Consider the following 24,080-nt stretch of genomic DNA (forward strand, 5'->3'; position numbering starts at 1 on the left):
GATAGGATGGGAGAAAATGGCCTGAAGTTGCACCAGAGGAGGTTTAGGTTGGATATTAGAAAAAACTTCCTGACTGAAAGGGCTCCCAAAGAACGGAACAGGTTCCCCAGAGAGGTGGCTGAACCCCCTTCCCTGGAGGTGTTTAAAAACCACAGATATGATGCTGAGGGACACGACTTAGTACCAGACTTGGTAGAGTTAGAGAATGGGTGGATTTGATGATCTTGAAGGTGTTTTCCAACCAAAATTATTCCACAATTCCACTGTCTTAAGTATCATAAATCCTGAAAGGATCTTTAATGCTAAGTGTGGATCACAAAAGTACAATGCAGTGCCCAACCCCCTTCATCAAAAGTAGAAGCTTTTAAAAGACCCAGTAAAACCATGCAAAGCTAAAACTCTCCCTCTACATGTGGCTGTAAACACTATCATAATATCAACTTTTAAACTATCATCTGATAAATTAAAGGAGGAGGTGGCTTTGATTGGGTACGAATCAGCAGGAATTATGGACACTTCAAAAAACCCCTCCAACATTCAAAGGGTGCATATCTCCTTGTTCCAACTTCCTGATACTGAGAGATTTAAGAAGTCAGAAAAAGATGCATACGTGGAAAACAATGCAGTCTTATTTATCCATAAGGCTAGTTAAGAAATGCTGATTGGCCACAAAGATTGACAAAACAGAAACCAAACAATTCCTTCAGCTGTGTGACATATGCTAACCCTGGACAAAAGCAGTAATTAATCTAAGTTTCCTTTAAAAGAAAGAGGGTGCATTTTATTAGATAAATATTACTTTGTAGATCTATGGGCTCTTATAGGTTAAATTAATAATTTCAATTAAAGAGTGACCTTTACATTAATCCTTCATTTAGCTCTCTTCAGATGTTTTTATAAAGGTAGGAATTGTCATAACTGGATCATTCTGCCATTGGCAAATTCAAAAGAACAACATAAGAGTAAACCACTGGGCTTTTTCTAACCATTGAAGATTAATTTCTACTCAGCAGAACTAACCTATACCGTAGACGCCAAAGTGCTACATTTCTCAACACAGAACAAAAGATGTGCAGATGCCAGCAAGACAATATTGCATATGTCTACTTTATTCTTATTCTTTTTTTTTATTCAAGGTCATCCCTGCAGGAAATGAAAAACAGCCATCAGCATAGTAAAAACATTCAAACAGAGTAGAGCATGAAAACTGCACAAAAGAGGTTATATAATCAAGTCACTATAGTAACTGGTTGATGTCAATGGCACTTTAATGCTACTTCAACTACTGCCTTGTGAAAAAAAAAAAAGGTCACTTTTTGAACAAACAAAGAGAAGGTCACCACTTTAAATAAATAAAACCAAGCCCCACTTTCAACTACAGCATGGTGCAAACTAGGTCCAAGTTGTACAATACTTGTAAAACTGTGGGCACCCAAACAGAGCCCACCTGTAGGAATGCAGGTGTCCAGGCGACTGGATGTGAGGAGTGTTGGAGCCTGGCACTCGAAGTCAATGGAGACACAGGCATTGGCTGCATTAGGTGTGAGCAGATTAATAGTCTGCTTAACCTGGTGGCTGAACTCAAGGGAGAGGTGGAACGCCTCAAGGCTGAAAGGGAATGTAAAAGAGAGCACCATGCTCTGCAGTCCCCCTTGACAGACAGAGATGAACTAAGCAACCAAGGAGAATGGATGCAGGCAGAGGATGCCGGCCAGAAGGGGCCAGGGTAAATCCTTCCAGCCATCTTCACATCCTCAGCTGCCCTTACACAACAGATATAGGGCACTAGAGGTTGAGGATGAGGTGGTCTTGGAGCAGGCAGAAGCATCACCGGCTGGGAGGGCAACTGAGACAAATCAGTTGCCCCCTCGCATCAGAACAAGTACCCAGAAGAAAAAGAGGAGGGTAATTGTTATTGGTGACTCCCTTCTGCAGGGAACAGAGGGCCCCATAGGCCGGCCAGACCCCTTCCACAGGGAGGTCTGCTGCCTCCCTGGAGCCCTGGTCAGGGATGTTACCAGGAGGCTGCCTACTGTAGTGCAGCCCTCTGGTTACTATCCCTTATTAGTTATACAGGCAGGGAATGATGAGGTTAATAACAGAGGGCAAAAAGCTATCAAAAGGGACTTTACGACACTGGGGAAAGAAGTTGAGGGTGCAGGGGCACAGGTAGTCTTTTCATCTATACCCTTAGTCACAGGTTGGAATACAGAGAGGAATAGAAAAGTGTATTTGATGAACAAGTGGCTCAGAGGTTGGTGCCTCCAACATAACTTTGGATTCTTTGATCTTGGGGAACTTCATCTTGCCACAGGTCTGCAAGCAACAGGTGGGATACAACTGACACAGAAGGGGAGAAGGACCCTGGCACATGAGCTGGCTGGGCTTGTTGAGAGGGCTTTAAACTAGAATGGAAGGGGGAGGGGGTTAAACACGACAGCACCAGAGATAAATCAAAGGAACTTGAGGATGGTAGGCTAGAGCTAGGGGTAAAAGCAGCAGCCCAGCTGAAGTGCATGTACACTAACGCACGCAGTATGGGTAACAAACAAGAGGAGCTGGAAGCTTTGGTGCTGGAGGAAAACTATGATATTGTCACCATCACTGAAATGTGGTGGGATGGCTCACATGATTGGAGTGCTGTAATCAATGCTACCGACTCTTCAGGAGAGACAGACAAGGGAGAAAGGGCGGGGGAGTGGCTCTGTATATTAGGGATGCTCTGGATGTCATGGAGGTGGAAATCAAGGATGATCAAGTTGAGTCATTATGGGTGAGAATTAAGGGGAAGGCCAACAAGACTGATATCCTGGTTGGACTTCTGAAGGGCAGACTTCAGCCTATTTAAGGAACTAATTCAGAAAGTTCCTTGGGAAAAAGCCCCTGAAAACAAAGGGGTCCAGGAAGGTTGGACCTACTCCAAGAAAGAACTCCTGCAGGCACAGGAGCAGGCAGTGTCATTGAGCCAGAAGACAGCCAACGAGGGAGGCAGCCAGACTGGATGGGCAGGGAGGTGCTGAAGGAATTAAAGATTAAAAAGAGAGTGTAACACCTTTGGAAAAGAGGGGAGGTGTCCCAGGAAAAGTTCAAGGAAGTTGCTAGGTCTTGTAGAGGAAAAATTAGACAGGCAAAAGCCCACTTGGAGCTCAGGCTGGCCACAGCTGCCAAGGAAAATAAAAAATGTTTCTATAAATATATGAATGGCAATAGAAGGGCCAAGGACAACCTCCAGTCCTTATTAGATAGAGAGGGGAATATAGTGACAAAGGACGAGGAAAAGGCAGAGGTGCTTAACACCTTCTTTGTCTCAATCTTCACGAGTGGGACAGGTTGTCTCCAGGACAGCTGCACTCCTGAAGTGGTGGATGGAGGCAGGGACCAGTACAGTCCCCTTCTAATCCATGAGGAAGCAGTAAGGGACCTGCTGCGTCATTTGGATCCTCACAAGTCCATGGGACCGGATGGGATCCACCCTAGGGTGCTGAGAGAGCTGGCAGCTGAGCTGGCCAAGCCACTATCCATCATTTATCAGCAGTCCTGGCTCACTGGAGAGGTCCCTGAAGACTGGAAGCTGGCCAATGTGATTCCCATCCACAAGAAGGGTCGTAGGGAGGAGCCAGAAAACTACAGACCTGTCAGCCTGACCTCAGTGCCAGGCAAGGTGATGGAACAGGTCCTCTTGATTGCCATCACAAAGCACCTACAGGATGGCCAAGGGATCAGGCCCAGCCAGCATGGGTTTAGGAAGGGCAGGTCCTGTCTCACCAACCTGATCTCCTTTTATGATCAGGCTACCTGCCTGGTGAATGTGGGGAAGGCTGTGGATGTAGTCTACCTGAACTTCAGCAAAGCCTTTGACACTGTCTGCCACAGGAAGCTCCGAGCCAAGCTGGCAGCTCATGGCTTGGACAGATTCACTCTGTGCTGGGTCAAGAACTGGCTGCATGGCAGAGCTCAGAGAGTGGTGGTGAATGATGCCACATCCAGTTGGCAGGCAGTCACTAGTGGTGTTCCCCAAGGATCAGTGCTGGGCCCAGTCCTGTTCAATATCTTTATTGATGATCTGGACAAGAGGATTGAGTCCAGCATCAGTAAGTTTGCAGATGACACCAAGCTAGGAGCGGGTGTTGATCTGTTGGAAGGTAGGAGAGCCCTGCAGAGGGACCTGAACAGGCTGGATGGGTGGGCAGAGGCCAACGAGATGACATTTAACAAGGCCAAGTGCAGGGTTCTGCACTTTGGCCACAACAACCCCAAGCAGCACTACAGGCTGGGGACAGAGTGGCTGGAGAGCAGTCAGGAGGAAAGGGACCTGGGGGTACTGATAGATAGTAGGCTAAAGATGAGCCAGCAGTGTGCCCAGGTGGCCAAGAGAGCCAATGGCATCCTGGCCTGCATCAGGAACAGTGTGGCCAGTAGGACAAGGGAGGTTATTCTTCCCCTGTACTCAGCACTGGTCAGGCCACACCTTGAGTCCTGTGTCCAGTTCTGGGCCCCTCAATTCAGGAGAGATGTTGAGGTGCTGGAACATGTTCAGAGAAGGGCAACAAAGCTGGTGAGGGGCCTGGAACAGAAACCCTAAGAGGAGAGACTGAGTGAGCTGGGGTTGTTTAGCATCTTCAACAATGACTTTAGTAAGAATGCCCATTTTGTCTCCTTCAGTTTGAAAACGAATTTTGCAGTACAAGATCAACACTAAGCCAAAGGATGTGGAAAATTAAAGGAATTAGTGCATCTAAAAGTAACATCTAAATTTGATTCAAGTGCCTTTATTCACTGCAAATCTGTGCATCACTCTTCCCCCCCTACTAAGCTGATTCTGTCAGAATGAATTTCCAACTGTTGCGCAGTCCCCAGTACAGAGATTGTCTTATTAGATTCAAAGAGACTCAAAAGTGGTGTTAGAGTGTTAGAACTGACTGATCTGGATATTTGTTTTTCTGGAACATCAAGCACATTTTGCAATTAATATGGAAAGCACTACTGTCCCACGCAAAGGCATGCAAACAGAAGTGCAGGTACTCTATCACTTAGCTGCAGACAAGCTTCCTGGTTTCAGACAAATGCCACAGCTCTTCCTTCTACCTAATGGAAAATCACAGAAAGCTTCCCACAACAGATCATCCCACCGAAAGGGCTGCAGCACTTGGAATCGTATTCTCTGCTTCCTGAGGTTAATAACCGGCTGCCAGAGCAGATAAATTAGCTATCTTCTTGCTCTGCCTCCAGCTCCTCCTGCTCCTGGCAAAGCAGACTCAGAACAAGCACTGTGAGTGACGGGGCTGTTAGGACTCCTCCAGTATTTATCTCCTCGTTCCTCATCAGTGCAGACAGCCTCAGCACAGCCATCTGTGGGTTCTTGTCTCTTGGGAGAAGAGAATCTGTTTTCTGCTTACAACTAGCAATGGCTACTAGAAAAAAGACATTCAACTTTATATTACTCAACTGAATGACTTTCAGTGGAGGGAATCTCAGGGAACAGAGATCATTTCTCGCATTTTCTTCTTGCTATGTCCATCCTAACATTAATGTCAACATTATAATCAAAAAACAATTAAAGCCATTTTAGAGCTACTCCTCATTTCTTACTCCTGCTTCCTACTCATTAGGGGAAAAGTTACCTTGCAGAAGATTTTTAAGAGAATAAAATATTTTAAAATACAAACCACAATATTTATTATTATAATTTTCTACAAATGTTGACTCAATCAAAATCCTTCTCATTTTACCTCATACGCTGGAATTAGGATTGAACTAAATAAATGGTCTATGGCTTCTTTCCCTGTACATTTCTTTTCTCTCTACTCAAAGTAACTCTGGATTGACCAGATTAATTAAAAAAAACCAAACCAAAACAAAACAAAAACAAAACTAAACCCACAACACTTTAAAAACTGGATTGCTGTAAACTGCAGATACGTCTGAAATTTCCAGGCAAATGTTACTAGTCCTGGGGGGGTATCTATTTAAAATTCCCATGTCCTCAGTCTCCTGAATATCAGTTTTGCTTTAAGTCAGGTACCCTCTCCCTAGTAGTTCTAATATTGGCAGTATTAAGTCAACAATTAATTAGAAAGCACTTTTCAATATCTCTGTAATAAGTTCATCACATTAACAAAGTACTAAAAATACGAGAAAGAAGCAATAAGCACTTTTAGATGGAAAATATTTTTTACACACTTAACATGCTGTGCCCAAGGCCAACAAGTTAATTTCTGAGTACAAGACAGTTCTGTACAACTTCAGTCATCACAGTTTAATGTCATTTTAAAAGTAATAATTCAATCTGATTTTTCCATTTTGAACACATTTCAAATCACATTCTTGTTTTCACCCCTTATCAGTCACAAAATAGCTATGACTCAGGCCATGTAAATACTATTTGTGCCACATGAAAAAGAATTTCACAGGCTTCCCAGTAATATATTAAAGCTAACATGGACTCTGAAGGGGTTTAGTGTTCAAACAGAAAGGAAAATGTTTTCAGCAACACGTATACATGAAAATGGAAAAAATTCTAAACATTTGATTCAGGTTTTTTTTAAAGCAGAATGAAAAAAAAAAAGCAATATTTCTAACATATTAAATTAACTACTTTTCCTAAGAGGTTGTATATGATTTAAAATAAGTATCTAGCATACAACTCAATACATGGGAGATTAATTAAGAAAATAATTCAGGAAAGTAAAAATTCTAAACATTTCCAAAAAAAAAAAAAAAAGACACTTGCTTTTGCTGCCAGGCAGAAGTGTGCCTAGGGAAGCATGGAGTGGGGGGCTAAGTAGCCCAGCAAGGAGGGAAAACCCAAGGGGACTTATAGTATAGTATCATAGTATCATCAGGGTTGGAAGAGACCTCACAGATCATCAAGTCCAACCCTTTACCACAGAGCTCTAGGCTAGACCATGGCACCAAGTGCCACGTCCAACCTTGCCTTGAAGTGCGCCAGGGACGGCGACTCCACCACCTCCCCGGGCAGCCCATTCCAGTGTCCCCTTCTGCTAGGAAGTATCAGCAGCTGCATTTAAAAGTCTTCTGACACCACAGACTACAATTCAAGTCAAAGTTTCAGCTGAGAACTGAGACAACTGAAGGCTGAAGAGAGCCACTACTGTTTGCACCCAGTAGTGAAAAGAAACCCAAGAGCCGCTCACAGGGTGCTCTGGGTTGCGTTTTTTAACTGCAAAGGGGTGTAATTTCTGTTGTGTAAATTAAAACATGAAACTGAAATAAAACATTAACTATACTAAACAGACCTAAGTACATTCACATTTCCTACAGTGTGCAGCACAAATAGGAGTCGCCAAAAAGGAGTTCACTTCCTGTAGCCAAAAGTTTTAAATATCTTAGCTTCAATAAGCAGATATATCTATTAATTACTTTTCAGCTTTGAATAATAGATTGTTAGAATGTTTCTTCTACCCAGAAATATGTGTCTTGGAAATGTATTAACTACTAGTACTCTGCTTGACTAACAATACTGTCATATATATGGCTTATAAAGCCAGGGGAAAAAAATCTTTTTCACAAATATTATGCACCAAGTTCTAAGTTCGCCTGGAAATGAATCTTCTTGGACCCACAGCTAAATTATTATTGCCCTAGGACTGACCAGTAGTACAAACACACCCTCTGATCTAGAGGCATAAAAATGCTAATTTATGTCTGGGGTTCCCATAAATAAAGACATACTTAAGTAGACTTTAAGAAGCTTAGGAGTGCGAGCCTTAAGCTGAGCACTTAATTCTTAAGTGCATAAACTTCTGTGGGTGAAACTTCCTCAGGCATCAGATGTTACAGTAGATGTTACATCAGACTACTACAGTACTGTCATGACTGAAACCCCTCCTAAGAGATTATACACTTGGCTCTGGTCTCTGGAAGGAAAAATTCTTCCCAAGTTCAAACCACAAAGCTAAAGAGAAAGCTAAATTGAATAGATATTTTATCTTGCATTCAACAAAGCTTTCTTACTACACAGTTAGAACAGACTTACGGAATGAGAGGGACACTAAGAGAAAACAAAACAAAATTTAAAGGCATTCACAAAGTTTTTTAAATCCTAATGCCACTGGAAATTTCTTACATATTTTCTTTTACAGGCATCTACCATAATGTCCAATTTTCTCCAAAGTTCAAACTTAAAAAAAAAATATTAATTAATTCCACTCTAATCATCAGCTTGTTTCAAAAGCTGGTTTTCCTTTGTTTATCCTGTCCAAGAGACTGGCTCCTGAAAAATGAAATATCAGCCCTCAAAAAACAGTATGTAAATAATAGATACTTTAATATTTAAGGATCATATAAATGCAAATTCTACTTTAGCTAAGATGTATTTATTATAATAGACCAATAGTGAGATATATATTTTGCTAAAAACATAGGAAAATAGTTTGGGAAGGGCATTGTGGCTGAAAAAAAAACCCCACCCAAACCAAAACAAAACCAACGACCAACCAGAATACAAATTCTGTCATACACAATATCTGACAAGCAAGACAGGTACATGCTGGGTACTAATACTACTACAAAACAATTCCTCATGGCTATCTGCAGAAAATATGTACATGAGAAGTAATGAAAAACTGTTACCTGAAGCATCTGAGTTGCACAGGTATTACTAGTTTCATATATATTTTGGGAATTCAAAATTTTACCAACACTGAAAAGACAAACTAGTTTGAATTCAATTTGATATTGTTGAATGGCGAGTGCCAAAGCACAACCAGTTCTTATTCTTGCTTTAATCATCGTGGGATGATAAACACATGACATGGAGTTACAGAAATCACCTACAGAACACACTTGCGTGGGAGGGCTGTGCACAAGTTATTTACCTAGCTCTTATCTCTGCTCTCTAGGTGTTGTCCATACTACAAGCTCATTAAAAAATGGAAAACTCCCCCTCTATTATCCAAAGTCTTTGGCATACCACAAATTTCTTCAAAAGATTGTTGTCTTACATCCACTGCTAGACAGAACTCTTTTAAACAGATATGACTGCTCTGAGGATTGACACTGAATGCTGGTTAATATTGTTTTATTGTTATATTGCTTACTGCCACTTAAAATTACTTTGCCAAACTGTTCAACTGGAAATCTCCAATGAGTACTATGTCTTAGACTATTTTTACATTTTAGAAAGTATTTCTCCTGTTTCTACTACTTCTATGCAATTCTTCACATGCAAGATGTATCCTAAATGTATAATGAAAGAACACGAAGCCAGCACAGTATAAAACATTGCAGAAAATACTTACATCATAAGGAGAAGATCAGATTTTCTAAGTTTTCAAAACTGTCATTCACTGAATCAACAAAGATGTTTTGACTTGTTTCAATATTTTAGAAATTTCAGGTGAATTAGCTTATCCAGAGAGCACTCAGGAAAAAAAAACAACCACACAACCAAACAACAAAACAAAATGAGAAAGTATGACTTCTAAAAATTATTTTAATTAAGGTACAGGAGGTGTTTCTATATTAAGAAAGGTCTTTACAGACCTTTAATAATTTCCTGGTAGCAATTATTTACACTTCTAGCAGTTACATCTCCAATCTGCTCACAAAACATGCCTCATGCATGCATAGTGAACAATTTAATTGACTTACTTTAGCTGATTCTACCCCCTACATAGGTGTTATTACACTTAAGCTTTGCCCAGACTAATAAAATTAAATCAGAAAGTTAATGACTTGAATCTGGCCAAAGCAAACCACTGACTCACAGAATCAGAGCTCTTCCAGCACTGCTTGCAGTTCTGTAGCTCTTCCTGTCCTAGGAAGGTCTATCCTTTCCCTGGTACTTTAAAACAACTGCCTGGATCTTTTTTACTGGGGACTGGGAATGCTACCTATTCTAGGACCTGAATTTTATGATTCGGTTGATGCCTTCAAAAAATAATTTCAAATACTCTCACCTGTTGTATTTCTCAAAGTTTACAAAAATGCCATAAACCCAAACATTTATCCTACCCAAATTTGTAATTTACCCTAAGAATGACAAAATAGTCCTTAAAATGCATCCTGCTTTGACAGGCAGTTTTGCAACAATAAACAACTGTGTGTTTCTAATACACATATGCCATACTATCTCACTGCTGCTCCAGCTTTTTGCACTATCTTGGTACACAATGTAATGGGGCACATAATTGTATTTACTCTGAGTTTTAATGGCTCACTACAGTTATCTGCACATCAAACCACACTCTGCCCCATGTATGTTTTTCCCTCATTCGCCACTAAAATACTATAAGCCTTTGATTTTGATACACTTTAAAGATATGAAGATCAATGACAGATTTCATCTGATCACAAAATTATCTGATTAACATGATAAATTGATTATCATGGGAGCTGGGCCTGTTTAGCCTGGAGAAGAGGAGGCTCAGGGGTGATCTTATTACTGTCTACAACTACCTGAAGGGACATTGTAGCCAGCTGGGGGGTGGCCTCTTCTCTCAGGTAACCAGCAATAGAACAAGGGGACACAGTCTCAAGTTGTGCCAGGGTAGGTATAGGCTGGATATTAGGAAGAAGTTCTTCACAGAGAGAGTGATTTGCCATTGGAATGGGCTGCCCAGGGAGGTGGTGGAGGCACCGTCCCTGGGGGTCTTCAAGAAAAGACTGGATGAGGCACTTAGTGCCATGGTCTAGTTGATTGGATAAGGCTGGGTGATAGGTTGGACTAGATGATCTTGGAGGTCTCTTCCAACCTGGTTGATTCTATGATTCTATGATTCTATGATCATGAAGTTTACCTGATTATCATGACAATCACTCATTAAACAGAAGTCACCATAAGATATCAAAGCAAGATTTTATACCAAAGTAGATGATCAAACACATGTAAAAACAAAATACTTATCCTGTGTAGAGCATGGTGGACCTTGGACAGAGTCTATAAGCCTCAGAATTCAACTCTTTTGAGGAGGCAGTACTGAATTTCATGCTGCCCCAGCCCTGCCACACACTGACGGAAGATAAGTCAAAGCAAGCATTGACTTGCTTATTCTGCAGTTTTTCTCCTATGAAGTGGGCAGACATATGGCTAATAAAAGGCTATTAAATCCATCAGTCTGGCTAACACAATGCAAGGAACAGCAGTCATCATCCTGTTTACCAAAAGCAGTCATCAGTTAAGGTAACGCTATGTACCAAGTCATATTCTTTTCCTTTTTTAGATCAGCCAGGCAATAAGCAGACTGTTGTAATAAGTGATTTAAGGGGAAAGAATGCTGAAAGAGAACGTTTCTGAAAGATCTGGGGAGTGGCATCTGGAAGGAGAATAAAAGACCTGGAAGTCTGAACAACAAGAGAGCACAAGAGAAAAGGGAACAATGTCAGTGTCCTTAAAATCAATTTTGAAACTAAATACATCTGCACATCATTTTTCTTAGGAAAACACTGGGGGGGGGGGGATCAAATCACAATGCTACATTGTATCAAACTTCAGAGTTCTGATCCCATTAACTTTTTCAATGTTCAAGAAATCCTGCCAGGCACTGCACAATCTCTCCAATGTCCTAATCTTAAACAAAAAAAGACATGAAAATGAAAGCTTGCAGTGGTTTCTTTCTCAGGAGCCTTTCCCAAAAAGTTTGAGAATCTTTGTTATTTGCAACAATTTTTCATTCAGTTTTCTTTTTACAAGAATCACTTAACTCTTCTTAGCAACAGTAGTAATTGCATACCAAAAATAAATCAAATTTGGCAGTCTGATAAGCAAAGGAAGGAAAAGGAAATATTTGAGTCACTCCATTCCAGCTCAGCCAGCTCTTTGGATCATCTTGAAACCCTGCCCATATTTTCAAAAATAAAGACTGTAAAGCTATTTTTGTTTTTGTTTTTTCATCAAAGCCAAATGGAGCAAATGAAAAAGACAATTTGGCTTAGTTGTTTCCATTTTACTGTGTATATATACACACACATATACACATTAAGTATAGCATGTGTGTGTGCAGAATCATAGAATCATAGAATCAACCAGGTTGGAAGAGTCCTCCAAGATCATCCAGTCCAACCTATCACCCAGCCCTATCCAGTCAACTAGACCATGGCACCAAGTGCCTCATCCAGGCTTTTCTTGAACACCACCAGGGATGGTGCCTCCACCACCTCCCTGGGCAGCCCATTCCAATGCCAATCACTCTCTCTGGCAACAACTTCCTCCTAACATCCAGCCTATACTTCCCCCGGCACAACTTGAGTGTGTCCCCTTGTTCTGTTGCTCGTTGCCTGGGAGAAGAAGCCAACCCCCACCTGGCTACAGCCTCCCTTCAGGTAGTTGTAGACAGCAATGAGGTCACCCCTGAGCCTCCTCTTCTCCATGCTAAACAACCCCAGCTCCCTCAGTCTCTCCTCATAGGGTTTGTGTTCCAGGCCCCTCACCAGCTTTGTCGCCCTTCTCTGGACACGTTCCAGCACCTCAACATCTCTCCTGAATTGAGGGGCCCAGAACTGGACACGGAACTCAAGGTGTGGCCTGACCAGTGCTGAGTACAGGGGAAGAATAACCTCCCTTGTCCTACTGGCCACACTGTTCCTGATCCAGGCCAGGATGCCATTGGCTCTCCTGCCCACCTGGGCACACTGCTGGCTCATCTTCAGCTTACTATCTATCAGTACCTCCAGGTCCCTTTCCTCCTGGCTGCTCTCCAGCCACTCTGTCCCCAGCCTGTAGTGCTGCTTGGGGTTGTTGTGGCCAAAGTGCAGAACCCTGCACTTGGACTTGTTAAATCTCATCCTGTTGGCCTCTGCCCACCTATCCAGCCTGTCCAGGTCACTCTGCAGGGCTCTCCTACCTTCCAACAGATCAACACCTGCTCCTAGCTTGGTGTCATCTGCAAACTTACTGATGCTGGACTCAATCCCCTCATCCAGATCATCAGTAAAGATATTGAACAGGACTGGGCCCAGCACTGATCCTTGGGGAACACCACTAGTGACAGCTGCCAACTGGATGTGGCACCATTCACCACCACTCTCTGGGCTCTGCCATCCTGCCAGTTCTTGACCCAGCACAGAGTGCATCTGTCCAAACCATGAGCTGCCAGCTTGGCTAGGAGCTTCTTGTGGCAGACAGTGTCAAAGGCTTTGCTGAAGTTCAGGTAGACTACATCCACAGCCTTCCCCACATTCACCAGGCAGGTAGCCTGATCATAAAAGGAGATCAGGTTGGTGAGACAGGACCTGCCCTTCCTAAACCCATGCTGGCTGGGCCTGATCCCTTGGCCATCCTGTAGGTGCTTTGTGATGGCAATCAAGAGGACCTGTTCCATCACCTTGCCTGGCACTGAGGTCAGGCTGACAGGTCTGTAGTTTTCTGGCTCCTCCTTACGACCCTTCTTGTGGATGGGAATCACATTGGCCAGCTTCCAGTCCTCGGGGACCTCTCCAGTGAGCCAGGACTGCTGATAAATGATGGAGAGTGGCTTGGCCAGCTCAGCTGCCAGCTCTCTCAGCACCCTAGGATGAATCCCATCTGGTTCCATTGGACTTGTGAGGATCCAAATGACGCAGCAGGTCCCTTACTTCTCCCTCATGGATTAGAAGGGGACTATACTGGTCCCTGCCTCCATCCGCCACTTCAGGAGTGCAGCTGTCCTGGAGACAACCTGTCCCACTAGTGAAGTTTGAGGCAAAGAAGGTGTTAAGCACCTCTGCCTTTTCCTCATCCTTTGTCACTATATTCCCCTCTCTATCTAGTAAGGACTGCAGGTTGTCCTTGGCCCTTCTCTTGCCATTCATATATTTATAGAAACATTTTTTATCTTCCTTGACAGCCGTGGCCAGCCTGAGCTCCAAGTGGGCTTTTGCCTGTCTAATTTTTCCTCTACAAGACCTAGCAACTTCCTTGAACTTTTCCTGGGACACCTCCCCTCTTTTCCAAAGGTGTTACACTCTCTTTTTAATCTTTTATTCCTTCAGTAGCATCCTGCCCATCCAGCCTGGCTGCCTCTCTCATTGGCTCATCTTCCGGCTCAATGGCACAGCTGCTCCTGTGCCTGCAGGAGTTCTTTCTTGGAGTAGCTCCAACCTTCCTGGACCCCTTTGTTTTCAGGGGCTTTTTCCCAAGGAACTTTCTGAATTAGTTCCTTAAATAGGCTGAAGTCTGCCCTTCAGAACTCCAGTGTGGAGGTTCTGTTGATGCCCCTCCTGGTTTCTCCATGTATTGAAAACTCTATAATTTCATGGTCACTGGACCCCAGGCAGCCTCCAACCACCACATCCCCTACCAGGCCCTCTCTATTTATATATATCTAAATACAGACACACACAAGTTTTTAAAATAGTTACCTTTTTTTATACATAAACTTCTCTAGGAAGACAAGCAACTATAAATATTTAACTTGTGTGATATAGATTTTAAATGTCAGCTTTATAAATGGACCTTTTCACTAAGTGAAGTCTTAGCCTATAAGGCTGTAAACACTTTGGCTTGCTAGAAAGAGACTCAGCAAATGTCCAAGCCAAGAATCAGAAGCCTGGGGACTGCTCATGTATACAAAGCACAAGCTCACATTTGTGAAATGAGATCTTGAGTGCACCAAATATTCAACCATAAAATAATATATTAATTTGGTAAAAGTTCTGCAAATATACTACAATAAGCATTGAATGTCTCAGAAATTTCAGTCAAAAAAGAAAGAATTGAAACTGTACCATTTGGAGAAGTGAATCAAGATGGGTGAAAATTTACAATTTGTTTTTTTTCTGTGCTCAAAACACAATGGTGGCCTGAAAACATTTATCTAGCATTTACATTTTACCCAATAGACACCGCCAACTATTCCTGTAAAAGCACAGTTTTAGCTAAAAAAGAATAAATTATTATGCAATTTTACACATGATGCACTATTTCTCTTCTCAATTTATTATTTTTGAACAGTTGTCTGTGATTTTTTTCACATTACCATAGCAATTTCTTCTACTGCATTATGGTGTATTCTTTCCACAGCTTCCTTCTGTATTTACCCTGAGCTCTTATTTACTGGCTATACTTTGTAGGTTTTTTTCTTTTCCCTAATCTTTTAATTTAAACTTAGTTCACTTACAAGCCAATCCATAAGTACACCTGGGCACCCTGATATTTATTTAATATCTAAATGCCCCAGTTTTCCACTGGTTAATGACATACCCATCTCATTTCCTAATGAGCATTGACCTGACCTGGGAAAGAAATCACTAAGAGCTACTCAGAAAAATGGGGGAGGCTGGAAAATTTATTAGTCATACTTTTCTCTTAGGCATGTGTTTACTACAATGTCAGACAAGACAATCACCCCTCTCCTTGTGCCACAGATCCAGAACCTTCTGATGATGTAAGGAACAGGCACTTCCTTGTTATTTTTTCACCAACTTTCTTTGGGAAGTAGAAGAGAAAGAGTACATTTACTCACATCCAAGTATCCATTTCTTAATCTTTCCAGTGAGTAATCCCTTGTTTGTCTCTGCTACTCAAAAGGTTCTTATTCAGTGTCTTTCATGCCCTTAAATTCCCTAATGATGAAATTTGATTGAACTTGTCACTTTTAATTTTGATGTTATTTGGAAAAACTGAGTACTAGGAGAGGCACTTGAAGGTGTTAGCAGAATCAGGAAGACAGAAAAAGGTTTATAACTGTGACTTTGAAGTGGGGACCTAGACAACAATATGAAGCAACCCACTGATTTATGGCTTTCTAAAACGTTTCAGTAGAAAAAAAATATTCTAAGTTCTGACAGTGTTATGAACTGGAAGACAATCTTTTTGAAACAGCTAGTGAGCAAATATCCCACACAGTTCAGATGAACATGTAAAGAGATGTTGGTAGTAAATGGCAATTTTTCATAGTGGTGGAAAGTCACCAGCACTTTCAGAGAGCTGTGATGGGTTCTTCATTGTTCAATTTACTCATAGGCAAGAGAGCAAATAAAAACAGAGAGAATAAAGATTTCCTTATACTGATTTATTTTTAACAAAGCCTGACCAGGAAGAACAGCAAAAAGACCTGTCAACAGTCCACAAATGGCTATCAAAATGTATCTCTAATCCATATTAACATAAAGTAAGGCATATGGAGAAAACCAAACTTTCCAAGTAAAATAGTGGGCCTAGAACTGATCATTACTACTTATGGAGAAGACCTTAAGCTACCTGTGATAATTTAATGAAAGCAACAGCTGAAGAGAAAGAAATACGATGTTGAGAATTCTTATGAAAAGAATAGGAAACAACACCAGAGGTGCCCCTAATGCTGCCCACATACCAGATCTGCCCATCTATATATGTCATTCCCACACCTCAAAACACAGCAGGATGGGGAAGGAGCAATTCAGATGACAAGACCTTAAGAATATTATTCTTTCAGTGAGAAGGCTCCTTAACATCAAAAAAATAGGAATGAAGGCTCTTAGGATCAAAGGTCACAAATTCATGGCTGCTATCAAGACAATAGAGAGGGATCAAGTATTCACTGTCTCTTCCCACAGATAACATGGGGAACATCAAGTGAAATTAGCAACTTGCAGGCTTCGAGCAAAAGAAAAGAGCAATTTGCACCACGCAGTTTGTGTAGTACTCCCAGTCATCAAAAAATTGACAGTGTAAAGGCTGAATTAGTTGAAAAGAAGAAATTAAACAATTTGTGGATGAAAAAGCCATTAAGATTTACACATAATATGGAAATAGTAATTAGTTCAGAAAAAAATCTTTAATGCTGCTTTATGCTGTCTAGCTGTTTATAAACTGCTCTTTCAGTCACTCTCAAAGAACAGATATTAGGTCAAACAGATCTTTAGTTTTTACTCACTATAGACATCCTTCTGTAAATAAATACATATTTAGCATTTCAACACTCAAATGTTAAGTGTTTACAGATCATGAATACATCTTAGAAAAAAACCAAAACAACAGAAATGTTATATTTATTAACTGTAATATAAGACAGTGTATTCCCTTGGTGACAATGTGTTAAATACACAGTAAGATATTTGCAGGAAATGATGAGTATGATTTTGCTCCACATATTTAGCCATTACTCAAAAAAAAAAAAAAAAATGAGGCTGAAGTTGTTGCTGAGATGACAAAAAACCTTCCCCTCTAGTACATCTAGCGACTTGAAACAGAAACTCATTTGTCCCTTCTGCTGCATCTCTCAGAAGATTTGCCTAATGTCTCCCAGTAAATGCCAAACAGTGTACCAATGTTGTGGTCCTTCTGCCCATTGATAACAACCAAGAACATTCTGCAAGCTCTGCAAATGTCTCTTTAATACATTCATGCCTTGGTCCTGGCTCTTTCCATCAGCAGCAGACAGATTGCCTGGGAACGGTATTTAGCAGGGTTCACATCCTACACACCCTGCATGATTGCCTTGCTAGGGAGGTTTGGTTATCTTTTGCAGTATCCATTTAATTCGTTAGTACTCAAGAGAAACAGTCTCGGGTAGCAAGAATTAGCAGTCACTTTCTGCACTGTGTGTAACTCCTTAGCTTGATTTTTGCAAGTAGTCTCTTTCTCTTGAAAATATCACAGAAAGGCTATCTTCTGAAAAAAATATTGTAAGCTTTTGTTTAGGTGCATAAATATCAACATTCACAGACCAATGTTTAAACTCCTGTTATTGTCAACAGAAATACAAGTCAACACACTGATGCTGGAGAATGAATAAAGTGCCCAAAGAGTAGCAGCCTCATTCAGTTGTCTTAACAGTGGTGCCTTCTGCCGACTTAGATGTCCTAGGTTATCTGAGACATTTGTTGGGAGCAAGCAGGCATAAAACAGGCCCAGTGGGAGTATTTTCTCAAGGGAATTCAAATGGTGCTAGATACCATAGTTAGGCAATGAACCAAGTCCTGTGTCTCCTTTTAGGTGAGCTGAGTCCTGCTCCAGGCAGTATTGGCTAAACTGATACTCACTGGGAGTGAGTATCACTTAAACTTCAAATGTGGCTGTAGACTCCTGTGTATATAGACCTAAATGTAGGTAGTTTAATCTCAAATTGAATTCTGGTCATCAAATTTCCATGAAGGATGACTTAAGATAATTTTTATTGAAATAATCTTATGCTTTCGCCCTTGCTTTGGGCAATTCAAGCAAAACATCACTGCCATCTAACACAGTCTGCTGCTCAGCTGTGAGATTCAGTTACTCCCACTTCAAGTAAACCATCAGCATCTGTTCTTTTTTGAACAGTTGCTACATACAAATCTCTATGCCTTAACTAAAATCTTACATCAATGTCATGTCTCAGCTGCCTCTGATATGTAAACCAATGCTCAGCAGTGGAGTTTACTTAGTCCAGACTGCACACTAAAATCCTGTGCCCTTCACAGTGTCAAGATGTATTTATTTGCTGTCTTAACTGCTTAATCTACTGGAAGTTTTCTTGAAGGGTTTCAAAGATATAATTGGATCCTGCATTTTTCAGATGACAATGAGCTGGTGGTTTGCTGACTGGTAACGCATCCTTCACAAGCAGCAGATCTGCACATAGCATGTATCCTCCTGCTATGTTAGCCCAGAGACTCCTGCTTTGACAGAATTTATATGTATCACCCACTTCTGTTCCCTAAATGCCTCTGTTAAGAGCCATAATGTTATCACAAATCAAAAGTGAAATGCAAAATGCCATTATGTTTCCATTACCCTTCTCTTGTTAGCAATTCATGTACACTCTAAACAGATGTGTCACTTATACCATTGATTTTTTTGTTTGGTTGGTTGTTTTTTTGGGGAGTAGGGGGTATGTGTGTGTTTAATGATATTAAAATAAATGCTCTTGAAAAGCACCAGTAATGCTTCTTACTGGCATAGTAAGCAAACATCATATTCCACAAAAATTCTCATAGAGACATGAAAAAAAATACACATATATAAAATATATTTTTTTTCTGTCAAGAAAGTCAGCACAGAATTAAACAGCTAATTCTTTCTCCTTTCCCTTTGGATGAGTATTTGACAAACTAGAAACAAATAAATACATAGGTATGCACAGTAACCTAACCAATTTTTAGTTTTTCTGCTTAAAACAGAACACTTGTTTCTATCCTTACTCAGTCTTTGAGATTCAACTGCAGTGAAGTCAACTATGCTTGTACAGCTTGTTAGGAAAAACAAAACAAAACAAAACAGAGAGCATCCAGGTGCTGCCAAGAAAAGCTCTGAACAAATGTTAGTATTGGTCTGAGTGTGTGTCACCAGTCCTGGAGACAAGTTTGGAGTTTGGTCATCTTTAGGCAAGATACAAATAGCAACACACTGCATCAATACTCAAACAACCTCTGTCAGAATCACAAACAAGGTGAATTAGAAATGGCTGCAGAATACAAAAATCCCCTAAATAAATGAAAGGCAGGATGCAGTTCAGGGAAGAGAAGACATCAGTAGTCCTGTATCTAGAATTTTACATTCCTCAACCATTTCAGTCTTCATAGATGATCTGGATGAGGGCATCGAGTCAGTCATCAGCACGTTTGCAGATGACACCAAGCTGGGGGCAGATGTGACTGAGTTGGAGGGCAGAAGGGCTCTGCAGCGGAACCTTGACCGCCTGGACAGATGGGCAGAGTCCAATGGGATGGGGTTCAATAGCTCCAAGTGCAGGGTGCTGCACTTTGGCCACAGCAACCCTATGCAGAGATACAGGCTGGGGTCGGAGTGGCTGGAGAGCAGCCAGACAGAGAGAGATCTGGGGGTGCTGATTGATACCCGCCTGAACATGAGCCAGCAGTGTGCCCAGGTGGCCAAGAGAGCCAGTGGCATCCTGGCCTGCATCAGGAAGGGTGTGGTCAGCAGGAGCAGGGAGGTCATTCTGCCCCTGTACTCTGCACTGGTTAGACCACACCTTGAGTACTGTGTTCAGTTCTGGGCCCCCCAGTTTAGAAGGGACATTGAGATGCTTGAGCGTGTCCAGAGAAGGGCGACGAGGCTGGGGAGAGGCCTTGAGCACAGCCCTATGAGGAGAGGCTGAGGGAGCTGGGATTGTTTAGCCTGGAGAAGAGGAGGCTCAGGGGTGACCTTATTGCTGTCTACAACTACCTGAGGGGTGGTTGTGGCCAGGAGGAGGTTGCTCTCTTCTCTCAGGTGGCCAGTGCCAGAATGAGAGGACACAGCCTCAGGCTGCGCCAGGGGAAATTTAGGCTCGAGGTGAGGAGAAAGTTCTTCACTGATAGAGTCATTGGACACTGGAATGGGCTGCCCAGGAAGGTGGTGGAGTCGCCATCCCTGGAGCTGTTCAAGGCAGGATTGGACGTGGCACTTGGTGCCATGGTCTAGCCTTGAGCTCTGTGGTAAAAGGTTGGACTTGATGATCTATGAGGTCTCTTCCAACCTTGATGATACTGTGATACGTTCAGCAATTTCCATGAATACATGAGCACTCTATATTTAGTCAGAGATGAAAGGAAACTTCCAGGACTGTACTTAAGGCATGAAGTGGTTTTGCAAACCACTTTGGAGGTGGGTCTCCATTCTTAAGGGAAGACAGCACAGGATCTGCTGACGGGGATGCTGGCCCTAGTCCTACCAAGAGTCTGGGCAATAATCTCATTTTGAGTGAAACCACGTGCTCATATAAGGCTGTATGAGCACTTTCGATCCTGGCAGAATCCACCCTCCAAAATCTAAGCCATGGATCCCAGCCTGCAGCAGGGCAGGGGAAAGTGCCAGAAGGTGGGGAAAGCAGGAGAGTGAGAAAATGTACAGCCAGAAGTAGCACTGGCAAGGTCAGCAACCAGTAATGTTATGAACAGTTTTCAAAAAAGAGACTGAGATTAGGAATAGACTTTTTTTTGATATGTGGGGAAAAACATTTGGCTGCACTGTTGGTCTGGACCCTATGCTGCTTTACTCCATATAACAAATTATATGTGAAGCAGAGCAAAGTCAACACAGCTTCCAAAGTGGGACAGATTTCAGAACCTGCGCTCAGCAAAGAACAGCTACACACTTAACAAATGAGTAAAAACTTAGCAATGATGGTTTCCTACAAAAGTACTTTCCTTGGTCAATCTCTGTCCTAAGAAGAAATAAAACAGACAAGAATGTGGAATTTACTGATGCCAGCAAAAACAGACTCAACCCACAACCAACACACTGCAGGATTTTGTAAGTAGATATTTCCATTGAAATTAATTCATTGTTTTTAATTATCTAGCTATCAACACTACTACTAAAGAAAATACATTTAATAGCCAGCCTCCACAGGAAAGACAAACTGTGAGAGTCAAACCAGATATGAAATAACTGCTGCTTGTTTTCAGGCTTAAAAAATAAATTATTTTAGAGTGTAGAAAACCTCCTGTGAGTGATGGACTACCTCCATGAAGCTCAACACTGCTGTGTAGACCTGCAGGTCTCCATACCAGTAAGGTAAAAATGAGAAGTAAATCATCTGGTAATCCAATATGTACCTCAGACATAATAATTACACTGAAAGTACATCCTGCAGCTAAAGGTAGGGAATTCATATAGGATAAGTGGTACCTTCAAACTTCTGATTACTAAATATATCGTACCGTTGTTTGTCCCTGGGATCCATACTGCCTGGCTGTTTTCAATCCCCTAGAGACAATTGGTGATAAAAGGAGCATAGCTATTACCAGATGACAAGTAAGGCCACCACTATGTTTGGAAGAATGCTGGTCATCCACAGGCTTATTTTGAGAATTACTGTTCTTTGTCAAACTGCAAAAACGTTTTTAACTTCCCCTCCCTCCCCCTCCCCCCCGCCTACTTCTGCTGCAGTGTAGCTTGCACTGTACCAGGATGATAAACCAAACAGCAGACAATTTGATACAGTAGCAGGAACAGATGAGCATAAATGCTGGCATTGTGCATACATTCTCCTCTGGCTCACTGCAAGATTATAAACACTCACCAAAAAGGATCTCCACCCCGGCTAGGGTTTAATTTAATACTTTCTGCTCTTTGCAGGCCCTTCTACCTCTAACACAAAGCCAAGACATTAAGACTTGACTTCATACTCCAAAGGGTTTCTCTTTCTGTCATTTTTCACCGTTCAGATGATTCACACAACTAGCTCTACGCAGGTTCCTGTAATCCCAAGGCAAAAGGTGTTCTGTAAATGTACTTTGTTTCAAATGTAAGAAACATTAACCACCCACTTCCTGCATTGTTCCCTGAAAGGTTTACAAGTACAGCAGGGCTAATCCTATCCACCAGAAGGCTGCACTTCTTGTCTAAGAGGGACTCAGTTAATGGTAAATGACTGTACTCTTCACATTAAATAACATTTGGAAGCTGAAACACACCAAGGCTTTAGAAATCCCTTTCGAAAATACCTGACAAAGTCACAAATCGATTTACTACAGGAGGCCCCGCAGAAAATTCCCAGGGCCGAGCTCTGTTCAGCTTCCACGGCTGCACGTGTGTAAGGGAAAGACAGGGCTGGTGCCAGGGCTGCCCAAGCAACATTCAACCGGGCCAGTGGAACAAATGCATTCCTCACAGTAAGCCCCGAAGCAGAATACCGCGGGATAGTTATTTAGAATCTTGCATTTACACAGGCAAATAAAGCTGGGAAGATAACTGTTTCAAAAAAATCAACATGAATTAAATGTACTGAATTTTATTACCAACACTATCCCACTCAAAAGAGTGACCAGACCCTACAGAGGAAATTGCTGGACACTCCAGCTGACATATTAGTGCCTTAATCTTGAATAAGATGACTTCTAAGGGTCTCTTCCAACCCGATGCGTTTTATGATTCTGTGATTCTAATTTAAAAACTTAAATCTCTAAAGAGCGAGTGTCAGGAGGATGGAGCCAGGCTCTGCTCAGCGGTGTCCCGCGACAGGGCAGGGGCAGCGGACACGCACTGGAACACTGCAAGTTCCACGTAAATGTGAAAAAGTTCTTCACCGTGAGGGTGGCAGAGCACTGGAACAGGCTGGCCAGAGAGGAGTCTCCATTTCTGGAGGCATTTAAAACCCGCCTAGATGTGTTCCTGTGTGACTTGCTCTTAAGTGATCTTGCTCTAGCAGGAGGCTGGACTAGACGATCTTCAGAGGTCTTTTCCAACCCCTACCATGCTGGGGCATAACGTCCACAAGTCTCTGCAGGAACTTGAACCGAGCTCGTTTCCAGTCAACCCAGGGTCTGGGGCCCCAGTTTGCTCTCACATCCCCTACCACGTATGTCTTTGCACTAAACACAAAGTGCTACACACACATGCCTGACGATCGTCCTGCCAACTCCATTCGCTTTTAAGCAGGCTATTTAAGGAAGCGGCAAAATCCTCCTAGGCACGACTACGGTGGAGACACAATGCCCGCATGTTGACCAGAATATCCCCATCCAAGCGCCCCTCGAAACGCTGGGGTACGGGCCAGACTCCGCCCGCCTCCGGCGCTGCCGCAGCCGAGCAGGAGCACATCGGAGCACCGCCAAACCCAGGCACCACCACTCGGGGCAGACCAGAGCCGGGGCCCAACGGGCAGCTCAGCCCGGGTAGGAGGCGGCGAGCCCATCCCCACTGAGGCGCAGTAGCCCCGGTCCGCCCAGTCACCAGCGGGTGCAACACCCCCCACACCCCTCCCTCGACCGCAAACAAAGGGCTGAGGCTTCACTGCCACCCAAAGTGCTTCCCACTCCAGGTACATCCCCTCTTCTGCCCTCCGCCCATTCTCCCTGCCCGACAGGGGCTACTCACAGGATGGTGGTCTGGGGGGACACGGCGGGGACGCTTTCCAGCATCAGATGCATGCAGCGCACGGTGGTGCGGAAGCAAAGGCAGCGGCTGGGGCACCACACGCTCCCGCGCTGAGGCGGCGGGGGCTGCGCGGCGGCGGGGCCAAGCCTCTGGCTGCCGAGGAACAGCAGCAGCAGGAGGCAGAGGCCGGGGGCGGTCCCCGCGTCGCGCCGGGCCATGCTGCGGGGCAGGAGGAGGAGGAAAACGGATCTGGCAGCTCTGCGACGCTCCCGCTTCACTCCCCGGCCGCAGCCGCCGCTCTGATCGGCGGCGGGGTAATCCCGACCCCGCAGCGCAAACTGGAGGAGGGGACGGAGATGGGCCCGCCCCGGCCGCTGAGGGATGGGCCAGGACGTGTGGCCGGTGCCTTTACGGGGCTTCT

The 24,080-nt window shown here is 43.0% G+C and overlaps 1 protein-coding gene across 3 annotated transcripts in view; it reads right to left on the bottom strand.

Moving 5' to 3' along the window:
• The window catches only part of PXDN (peroxidasin), a 96,171-nt gene extending 72,091 nt beyond the window's left edge, over positions 1-24,080 (bottom strand). For 2 of the 3 annotated variants that reach the window (XM_064145906.1, XM_064145908.1), the window contains exon 1: positions 23,660-24,080. In XM_064145906.1, the coding sequence (XP_064001976.1) occupies positions 23,660-23,877 (218 nt within the window). In that variant the 5' untranslated portion in view covers positions 23,878-24,080. Of the gene's footprint in view, positions 1-8,592; positions 8,678-23,659 lie in introns of those variants that run through there. The other variant, XM_064145907.1, reaches the window with a different exon arrangement.

The sequence above is a fragment of the Pogoniulus pusillus genome, chromosome 7, assembly GCF_015220805.1.
Source record: "Pogoniulus pusillus isolate bPogPus1 chromosome 7, bPogPus1.pri, whole genome shotgun sequence".
Taxonomy (NCBI): Eukaryota; Metazoa; Chordata; class Aves; order Piciformes; family Lybiidae; genus Pogoniulus; species Pogoniulus pusillus.